The sequence below is a fragment of the Musa acuminata genome, unplaced genomic scaffold (genome assembly GCF_036884655.1).
Source record: "Musa acuminata AAA Group cultivar baxijiao unplaced genomic scaffold, Cavendish_Baxijiao_AAA HiC_scaffold_1138, whole genome shotgun sequence".
NCBI lineage: Eukaryota > Viridiplantae > Streptophyta > Magnoliopsida > Zingiberales > Musaceae > Musa > Musa acuminata.
Window position 1 is genome coordinate 3,744,820 of NW_027021350.1, and position 10,985 is coordinate 3,755,804.

The 10,985-nt window shown below is 39.7% G+C and overlaps 1 protein-coding gene across 2 annotated transcripts; it reads left to right on the plus strand.

Moving 5' to 3' along the window:
* Positions 1 to 300: 300 nt before the first annotated feature.
* Positions 301 to 3,704, plus strand: LOC135671291 (probable 1-deoxy-D-xylulose-5-phosphate synthase, chloroplastic). Of its 2 annotated transcripts, XM_065179355.1 has the most exons (10): positions 306 to 592; positions 676 to 801; positions 883 to 1,047; positions 1,128 to 1,278; positions 1,362 to 1,633; positions 1,717 to 1,990; positions 2,062 to 2,369; positions 2,445 to 2,726; positions 3,027 to 3,311; positions 3,413 to 3,704. In XM_065179355.1, the coding sequence occupies exons 1-10, from the start codon at positions 491 to 493 to the stop codon at positions 3,560 to 3,562; spliced, it is 2,115 nt and encodes a 704-aa protein (XP_065035427.1). In that variant the 5' UTR covers positions 306 to 490; the 3' UTR covers positions 3,563 to 3,704. The 2 variants fall into 2 exon arrangements, with proteins under 2 accessions (XP_065035426.1, XP_065035427.1); XM_065179354.1 differs by having other exon boundaries at positions 301 to 592; positions 2,062 to 2,726.
* Positions 3,705 to 10,985: the final 7,281 nt, after the last annotated feature.

A 10,985-nucleotide genomic window follows, 5' to 3' on the forward strand; every position in this document is an offset into this window, starting at 1 on the left:
GTTTAATTTATAATCTTTTTATTTAACCGTGAAATTTAAATTTTTTTATTATTTTATCAATCATATGTTAACCACTTGAAAGCTAAAAGCCCAAACACAAGCCCACCTTCAATTAAAAAAAAGGATATTAATCTTTTTTACATTTATTTATATTATTATTATTATTATCTTATTTTAACAGATGCACTTTATCTTTTGGTGATACTTGCGATGAGGTGGCCCAATGGGGTGACAGAGTGCCCATATCTCTTAAGTGCCTTGTCCACTGAAAACACGGAACAGCGAAGGCGAAGGCGAAGCAGAGCAGCGACAGCGACATGTGAGATTGAGGACGATGGCAGAGCATGGCCTCGCTCACCACCATCATCTACAAGTCCTCCTCCCCCTGCTCTTCCTCCTCCTCCCCTCCATGTTCGCCCACCGTCACTACTAGTTCACCGCGCCTGCAGTGCCACCCCCCCCCCCTCCCCACCCGTCATCTGCTCCTTCCATGGCTCTCTCCGCATTCTCTTTCCCCTGCCATTGCCTCGGCGCAGCTCCCTCCTTCACTGATCTCCAACACCAGCAGCCCCTGCCCACGAGAGTTCTCAAGGCTGGTTTCGGCTTCTTCTTTTTCTTCTTCCTCACAGATGCGTGCTGCTTCGTTGACCATGATTTGCTCTGTTGTGTTTGCAGCCGAAGAAAAGGGCCTGTGTTTGTGCATCGCTATCAGAGACCGGGGAGTATCATTCACAGAGACCGCCAACTCCACTCCTCGACACCGTCAACTTCCCCATCCACATGAAGAATCTCTCGGTCCGGGTATGCCTCCGATGACCGTAGCTTTCGTTCTGTTTCCATGCCCTGAACTCTCTTTCATTGTTCGAGATCTCTCTCCTCCAGGAGCTGAAGCAACTCGCCGACGAGCTCCGCTCTGATATCATCTTCAACGTGTCTAGGACCGGCGGTCACCTCGGTTCCAGCCTCGGCGTGGTCGAGCTCACCGTCGCGCTCCACTACGTCTTCAACACTCCGCAGGACAAGATCCTTTGGGATGTCGGCCACCAGGTTCGCAATCTTTCTCCTCTGCGTTCCGTGTACCACCAAACGGGGTGGATTCTTCTCATCTTGCAAGGTTTGTGTTGCAGTCGTATCCTCACAAGATATTGACGGGAAGGAGAGACAAGATGGCGACAATGAGGCAGACGAATGGCTTGTCCGGGTTCACCAAGCGGTCGGAGAGCGAGTACGACTGCTTCGGTGCCGGCCACAGCTCGACCAGCATATCGGCAGCCCTCGGTATGCCGCACACCCTCAACTGGATTCCATCGCTCGTTCCTCCTCACACGAGCATCTGATGAGCTATGGTTTCGAGTGAGCAGGGATGGCAGTCGGAAGGGATCTGAAGGGGAGAAAGAACAACGTAGTGGCAGTGATTGGGGACGGAGCCATGACCGCGGGGCAAGCTTATGAGGCCATGAACAATGCTGGCTATCTCGACTCCGACATGATTGTGATCTTGAATGACAACAAGCAGGTCTCTCTGCCCACTGCAACTCTTGATGGCCCTGTTCCTCCAGTTGGAGCTCTGAGCAGTGCCCTTAGCAGACTGCAGTCCTCCAAGCCACTCAGGGAACTGAGGGAGGTCGCTAAGGTCAGTAGCCGAGCACATTTCTTCCTCATTATTCCTCGTCAGCAAGAACATAGGATCTAACCGTGAGCCGTCTGAGTTTTTAGGGAGTCACGAAGCAGATCGGTGGATCCATGCACGAAATAGCTGCCAAAGTCGACGAATACGCTCGAGGAATGATCGGTGGATCAGGGTCGACCTTGTTCGAAGAGCTCGGTCTCTACTACATCGGTCCTGTCGATGGGCACAACATAGATGACCTGGTCGCCATTCTCAAGGACGTGAAGAGCACCAAGACGACAGGCCCTGTTCTCATCCATGTCGTGACCGAGAAGGGACGAGGGTATCCCTACGCCGAGAAAGCTGCAGACAAGTATCATGGTGAGCTTCTAGATCAACAACATGAACGATGTGGATTGGGATTTGGCCTCAGACGGGATTGGATTCTGCAGGTGTCGCCAAATTCGATCCAGCGACAGGGAAGCAATTCAAATCGGGCTCCAAGACGCAGTCTTACACGAACTACTTCGCGGAGGCGTTGATTGCCGAGGCGGAGGTGGACGAGGGCATCGTCGCGATCCACGCGGCCATGGGAGGAGGAACAGGGCTCAACTACTTCCTTCGCTGCTACCCGACGAGGTGCTTCGACGTGGGGATCGCGGAGCAGCACGCGGTCACGTTTGCGGCAGGGCTCGCCTGCGAAGGCCTCAAGCCATTCTGCGCGATCTACTCGTCGTTCCTGCAGCGGGCTTACGACCAGGTACAGCTCGATCTCTCTTCGTTGCAGCGTCGCCGCCATCGATGCCGACTGAGGAGCTTGGATTGCGTGGCGCAGGTGATACACGACGTGGACTTGCAGAAGCTGCCGGTGAGGTTTGCGATGGATCGGGCGGGACTCGTCGGAGCGGACGGGCCGACTCACTGCGGCTCCTTCGATGTCACCTACATGGCTTGCCTACCGAACATGGTGGTCATGGCGCCCTCCGACGAAGCGGAGCTGTTCCACATGGTGGCCACTGCGGCGGCCATCGACGACCGGCCGTCCTGCTTCCGGTACCCCAGGGGCAACGGCATCGGTGTTCCGCTTCCCCCCGGAAACAAGGGTATTCCACTTGAGGTAATTCTCCTTTCTTTCTTTGTATTATTTTCTTTTATTTATTTATTATTTCTCTTTGTATTCATTGAATAAGAAAATGAATTGTTTTCATATTTTTTTACCTATAAAAATTAAATTATTTATTTATAAAACTAAAATAATAAAAAAATTATTAAATTAAAACAAATATAAAAAATGATATCTCTGAATCGGACTCGAGAAAAAAAAATATATCTCAAATGAGTATTTCTTAAATTAAACAATGGATTTTTTATCCTCAGTCAAGCAAACTTAAATTCTTCTTCCAAGTAATTTTTGCAGGTGGGGAAAGGGAGGATACTGAAGGAGGGGGAGAGGGTGGCTCTTCTGGGATACGGAACAGCAGTTCAAAGCTGCTTGGCCGCGGCATCGCTGCTGGAGGACCGCGGCCTGAAGATCACCGTCGCCGACGCACGGTTCTGCAAGCCACTCGACCGGAGCCTGATCCGAAACCTGGCGAGGTCGCACGAGGTGCTCCTCACCGTGGAAGAAGGATCCATCGGCGGTTTCGGCTCCCACGTCGTCCAGTTCTTGGCCCTCGACGGCCTCCTCGACGGCACCCTCAAGGTAATCAAACCTGCATTCCCACGCTGACCGAGTGTACGTATGTGTATGTGAGATCGTGATTCGTGTTCACTGATGCGGCTGATGGTTTCTCTCTGCGACAGTGGCGGCCGGTGGTTCTCCCGGATCGGTACATCGACCATGGATCGCCGCGCGATCAGCTGGCGGAAGCTGGATTGACGCCGTCTCATATCGCAGCGACTGTGCTCAACATCCTCGGACAGACGCGAGAGGCACTCGAGATCATGTCTTAGGGAAAGCATACGAAGAGCAACTCCTCGTAGCTTCTTCCTCCTCCTCTAACGTGCGTTGTAGAGAGAGTATAGTCCATGTGTACATTGATACTGTAGTATATTAAACAGCCTATAAAACATGAAATTTATGGGTTGAATAGTATATCTAATAAATCGATTTGTCATTTACCTATAATCAATGAAGACTGATGAGCTAAACGAACATATCACATCAGCGAAGATGAGCTAAAGAAGCATGTCACCTCAGAACGATGAGCTAAATGAACACATTACATCGGCATCAGATCTGATGTGAGTGTTTCTCCATTAATGCGATTGGCCCTCCATCATTGACAACGATCAGACAATGAGTACTATAGTATGGACTTATATGTCACTAACTTTTAAGACTCAAAGCTCATTCTAAACGTTGGAATCCTCTTCTTTTTTTTTTTGTCAGCAGACTTGACGATAAGATTTGAAAAAACAATCAAAATCAACACTAACATAAATAATAATACCTATAATTCATGGAATCTTGTATATTATAATCAATCAAGTTTCAGTGAGAATATGATTGCAAAGGCAAATTACCATTGAGCCCCACCTTCTTAAAAAGATTCCAACAAATAGGATTTATATGAAAATCTATTTATTTTGCACCTTTACAAGTCATGATTTGGATGGGTTAAGAAGAAAAATGAATATCACTAATATAAGAAGACAATGGTTAATATTTACAGTATATCCATCACTAATGATTGAGAAATATTGATGGATTAGAGCTTTCTTACAAGCTATTTATATTGGTTAAATATTTATTATGGATGATTGAATGATTGATGATGGACTAGGACGAGGTGGCATTGAATGTTTGGAGTGAGGCAAAGAACAATATCGGGAGTAGGGGCATTGGGCGCCTTGGGAGCATGTGGGAAAGGACAAGCAATGACTGCCGGGAAGAGTGAGGGGCATTTAAGGAAAAAAAATAAAGGTGCTATCTAAGAAAAATAAAATCAAGGTCTTTTAATATTTATAAGTTACTCATTTATAAATAGATATATATGTCCTCAATCTATAACTTTATTCCATTAAAATCTTACCACTTTTTACCCACAATCCTTTTTTTTTATTTTTATCCTTGTCCTCCCAATCAGATAATAAAAATGAGATAATCTAAACATTGAAGAGGAGGTAGGGAGTATTAGGATCGGAGTAGCACTAAGAGGGGGGGTGAATTAGTGCAGCAGATTAAAACTCATAAGTTTGAAAACGATTTCGTAAATGTATAGAGATTTCGATTCGACAATGAATGATTTGGTGAAAGTAGCTCGAGTAAAGTGAGAAGATAAAACTCGAAAGCTTGTTGCTATGTAAATAACGGTTTAAGAAAGGTAAACACTCACACATTTAAGGAACACACAAATTTAAAGTGGTTCGGTCAAAATGACCTACATCCACTTGCGAAGCCTTCTTCGATGAGACTCTCAACTTCCATTAGTAAATCACTTTGAAGGGGAAGGACAAATACTCCTCTTACAACCTTTTACAAGTGGTTCACACTCTTACATATTTTCAAAGAGAAAGAGGGAGGTGAACACTCAAACAATTGAATACAAGACTTGCTAATGACTTTGCTAAGGCTTTATCTCAATTTCTAACTTCTCAAAGGTTGTATTCTCTGTTGAGAATTTAGGGGTATTTATAGGCCCCAAGAGGATTCAAATTTGGACTCCAAATTTTGAATTCTCTTGGGTTCCTGATGTTGGCGGTGGCACCGCCTGTCAGTATCTGACACTGATAGTGTACTGGCGGTGCTACCGCCCGACCTCTCAGGTGCTGGGTGGTGCTACCGCCTAGTCCAGCGGTACCATCGCCCGATCCTCGGGTTCTGGGCGGTGCCACCACCTAGTCTAGCGGTGCCATCGCCTGGACTATTCCAGCTCACTAGTTGGGCTCCAAACTTGGTCCAAACCAGTCCAAATTCGGGCCCAATTGGCCCCTAACCAGATTATAGGATTAACTCTTAATCCTAAACCTAATTACATGCAAACTACAAAGTCAATACATAGTCCTAAGCAAATCTTATAACCGGCATTGTCGAGTTTCCTTCCGGTGAGCTTTCCGGCGATCTTCCGATACACCCTCGGATTTCTTCCGGCGGACTCCCATCAAGCTCCCGATCTTGTGGCGAGTTCAACGAGTAGTCGAGCCTTCTCGGTGATCTTCACGAATCTCCGATGATCTCTTCGACGGACTTCCGAAAACTCCAACAAGTCCCCGATTTCCTCTCGGTTGGTTCCGGCAGCATCTCCGACGAATCTTCGGACTTTCGAACACCCATCAAACTTGACTCCGGTAGACTTGCTTTATATCTTCAAGCTATCGTAGTTAATCCTGCATACTTAACTCAATAATATGGATTAGATCAATTAATACATCAATTGATTTTATCATCAAAATTCGAGATTCAATAATCTCCCCCTTTTTAATGATGACAATCAATTGATGATGGAGTTAAACATAATTCCCCCTATCTTTATGTCATATTATGAGAAGATAAAAATACTTGAATTCAATCTCTTTGAATTCAAGCCTAAACCGATAAATTCTATCCATTGAACTTATCGTTATTCTCTATAAGCATGAGCAAATACGAAACTTCGTATTTCTCATAATTTCAAGCTATGAAAATTATTTTTAAGTCGAATGATAAAAGACAATTATCATTTCGATAAGAGATATGAACTTTCAACATAAATCTCATGATATAAATGGCATGATTTGATATGATCATGAGATGAAATGACAACTAATCTAAAAACTTTCATATTGCGATATTCTCAAAAAGTTTTGTGATGCATATAAGATATTTTTGCGATGCATATAAGACATTTGCATTACACAACATATTAGCTTTTGCAATTCATATAAGTCATGCTATCACATTTACGATGCATATAATATATTTGCATTACACAAGCTTTTGTAATTCATATAAGTCATGCTATCATATTTGCGATGCATCTAAGACATTTGCATTACACAAGCTTTTGCAATTCATATAAGTCATCCTATCGATGCATATAAGACATTTGCATTACACAAGCTTTTGAGATTCATATAAGTCATGCTATCGATGCATATAAGACATTTGCATTACACAACATATTAGCTTTTGCAATTCATTTTTTGTACAAGTCATCAATCTTTTGCACATTCTTCTCCCCCTTTGTCATCAACAAAAAGGAGATGAGGTTTTAAGCATAAAACTTGTGATCGTTGAAGCCATTCATAAAATCATCTCATAAGAAAAAAAATCTTGAAAAGGAGATGGCGAAATTGATAAAGTTTCAACTTGGCATTAATATTGATCATTCAAGGAAGACATCAAATCATCCAAAATAACATGAAGGAGCCATCAAAATATTGATAAAATTTCAGAAAGAAACATCCAACATCATATACTAGAAGTTTACAATAATAAGAAAAAAGTTAAATCCACGAAAACCGAAAAGATGATGAAATTTTTTTGAAAAATATATACAATCAAGCTCATTCACAAGGACAATTCAACATGCCTAATTCCCTTCTAATAAAGTCAAATTGTTCTTCATTTAAGGCTTTTGTAAAAATGTCTGCTAATTGATGCTTTGTATCAATAAATTCTAGAATGACATTATTATTATTGACATGATCTCGTATAAAGTGATGCCTAATGTCAATATGCTTAGTTCTAGAGTGTTGAATTGAATTTTTGGTTAGACAAATAGCACTTATATGATCACATTTTATGGGAATATTCTTTAAGTAAATTCTATAGTCTTCCAATGTATTTTTCATCCAAACAACTTGTGCACAGCATGCACTTGCAGCTATGTATTCAGCTTCCACCGTAGATAGTGCAACCGAATTTTATTTCTTGGAAGTCCAAGAAACAAGTGCATGTCCTAAAAATTGACATGTTCTGGATGTGCTTTTTCTATCTATCCTACATCCGCCAAAATCGACATTTGCATAAGCTATTAAATCAAAATTATCAGATTTTGGATACCATAATCTTAAATTAGGAGTTCCTTTAAGATATCTAAGGATTCTTTTAACACTTTTAAGATGAGACATTTTAGGATTAGCTTGAAACCTAGCACAAAGTCCTACACTAAACATGATATCCGGTCTAGTTGCGGTGAGGTAAAGTAAACTACCAATCATTCCCCTATATATTTTTTGATCAAAGCTTTCACCACTTTCATCCATGTCTATCTTAGTGAAGGTACTCATAAGAGTGTTTATAGCTTTTGAACTATCTATGTTAAATCATTTTAATAATTTTAATGTATATTTAGATTGATTAAGAGATATACCATTACTAAGTTGTTTAATTTACAATCCTAAAAAGAAGGTTAATTCTCCCATTAGGCTCATTTCAAATTTATGACTCATACATTTGACAAATGATTAATGATTCACGATTCATCCGAAGAACTAAAAATAATATTATCAACATAAATTTAAATAATAAGAAAATTATTTTCAAAATATTTGATAAATAATGTAGTATCAACCTTGCCTTTTATAAAATTATTTAAAATAAGAAAAGAACTAAGTCTTTCATACCAAGCTCTAGGAGCTTGTTTTAAGCTATAGAGAGCCTTAGTCAATTTAAATACATGATTAGGAAGAAGAGAATTTTCAAATCCGGGAGGTTGTTCAACATACACTTCTTCGAAAATAAAACCATTCAAGAAAGTACTTTTGACATCCATTTGAAATAGTTTAAAATCATTACTACTAGTATAGGCAAGGAGCATCTTAATGGCTTCTAATCTTGCCACAGGAGCGAAGGTCTCTTTGTAGTCAATACCTTCTTCTTGGTTGAAACCTTTAGCTACTAGTCTAGCCTTATTTCTAACCACGATACCACATTCATCTTGCTTGTTTCTAAAGACTCATTTAGTACCAATGACTAAATGGTCATTAGGTCTAGGAACAAGCTTCCATACCTCATTCCTCTCAAATTGGTTAAATTCCTCTTGCATTGCAATAACTCATGAATCATCTTTCAAGGTTTCATCAATGCATTTAGGTTCAATATGAGAAAGGAAGGTAGCATTAGCACAAAAATTCTTGAAGGAAGAACGAGTTTGAACCCCTTTTGATGTATCTCCTATAATTAGCTCCTTTGGATGAGCATCTATATACTTCCATTCCTTGGGTAAGGAAATTTCGGAAGAAGATGCATCCAAGTTGCTATTTTGAGGAGGGGGTTCATTTAAATTCAAATTATTAAAACCAAGATCATCATCAAAATTATTTTTCTTTAACTCGAAAATTTCATTAAAAACTACATGAATAGACTCTTCTATAACTAAGGTTCTTTTGTTAAAAACACGAAAATCCTTAGAAACAGAAGAGTAACCAAGAAAGATGCCTTCATCGGATTTAGCATCAAATTTTCCTAAGACATCCTTTTCATTCAAAATAAAGCATTTGCAATCGAAAACTTTAAAATAAGAAAAATTTAGTTTTTTGTTATTCCATAATTTATAGGGAGTTTTTGATAGAGATGATCTTATTAGAACCCTATTCATGATATAGCAAGTCGTATTAATGGCTTCGGCCGAAAAATACTTAGGTAGACTATGTTCATTTAACATGGTTCTTGCTATTTCTTATAAATTTCTATTTTTTTCTTTCAACTACCCCGTTTTGTTGAGGATTTCTCGGAGTAGAGAAGTTATGATTATATCCATTAGATTCACAAAAACTTTGGAAGTTATGGTTTTGAAATTCGCCACCGTGATCACTCCAAATTGATAAAATCATAAAGCCTTTTACATTTTAAGTAAGTTTACAAAATTTAGAGAAATATTTGAAACAATAAAAGTGAGCCAAGAAATAGGTCCAAGTGTATCTACTATAGTTATCTATAATTACGAAGTATATTTGCTTCCTCCTAGACTCGTTGTGTCAATTGGTCCAAATAAGTCTAAATGGATCAATTGCAATGGTCTAGTGGTGCTAATTTGATTTTTTAGTTTGAAACTAGTTTTTATTTATTTTCCTAGTTGACAAGCATCACACACTTTGTTCTTAACAAACTTCATATTGGGAATCCCTCGTACTAACTCTCTAGATGAAATCTTAGATATTAGTTTCATACTTACATAACCTAATCTCCAATGCCAAAGCCAAGTATCATCATTTAAAACGGAAAAGCACATTTCATTATTAAGTTCATCAAGATTGATGGTGTAGACATTATTTTGTTTTAAGGTAATCATTGATATGTTATTGTTTGGTTTTTCAATAATGCACACATTAGATTCAAATCTAACGATGTAACCTTTATCGCATAATTGACTAATGCTTAAGAGATTATATTTCAATCCATCAACTAGCAACACATCATCAATTGAAAAACTTGATTTGTTACCTATGGTTCCCTTGCCAATGATTTTACCTTTGTTGTTGTCTCCGAATGTGACATACCCTTCTTCTTTGCTAGTGAGCATAGAGAAATGAGATGGATCTCCGATCATGTGCCTTGAGCATCCACTAGCAAGATACCATCTCTTGCTCCTAACTTGTGAGTTTATCTACAAAAGAGGATGGTTTTTAGGTACCCATTTGATTTTGGGTGCCTCAAAAATTGATCTACTAATTTTTTTATTCATCATTGAATTATTTATAGTTCCTTTAGGAACCCATATTAACTTATGTGGGCTAATTTTCTTAAATGGACATTTGTAAATAACATGTCCGGATTTACAACAAAAGTTGCATTTCAAATGAGATGAAACATGTAATGTGGGTCCTTTAATAAAGGTGGTAGGATTTTGGTAAGATCCTCTCACAAAACCAATTCCACTTCTATTTGTGACGTGACCCTTGTTTGCAAGGATCATGTCCAAGCCTTTGCTACCAACCTTAAACTTGTTTAAGGTCTCTTTAAGTAGTAAATTCTTATTTTTTATTGCTTCTAAATGTTCACACTTAGAGCATGGAGGAGTTTGAAGATTATCAAGCTTATTTTGTAGTAAGGCATGCTCTTTCTTTAATAGATTGAACTTCTTACTAACAGTTCTACGCTCATCAAATAATTCGTGAAAAGCGATAGAAAGTTCATCGAAAGATAAATCATCATTAATTAAATCACATACCTCTCCTCCTAAAGCCATTAGCGTGAAGTTTGCCTCCTCTTTTGTTGTTAGCTTCTTCATTCTCGGAATCACTTGAGTCATCCCAAGTCACTTTTAAAGCTTTCTTCTTCTTCGGTTGCTTCTTCTTGGCTTAGGGGCATTCATTTTTGAAGTGTCCCGGCTTCTTGCATTCGTAGCATATTACTTGGTTCTTTTTTATGTTCATGTTTGTTTTTGGTGTCATTTTTAAATTTGTTCTTTCTTATAAATTTTTTAAAATTTTGAATTAAAAGTGCAATGTC

Excerpts from the sequence above, each read along its gene's own strand:
- LOC135671291 (XM_065179354.1), top strand. The coding sequence starts at position 491 with ATGGCTCTCTCCGCATTCTCTTTCCCCTGCCATTGCCTCGGCGCAGCT. Across the intron at positions 1,634-1,716 it reads AACTGAGGGAGGTCGCTAAG|GGAGTCACGAAGCAGATCGG; the intron begins GTCAGTAGCCGA and ends CTGAGTTTTTAG. Across the intron at positions 2,727-3,026 it reads ACAAGGGTATTCCACTTGAG|GTGGGGAAAGGGAGGATACT; the intron begins GTAATTCTCCTT and ends TAATTTTTGCAG.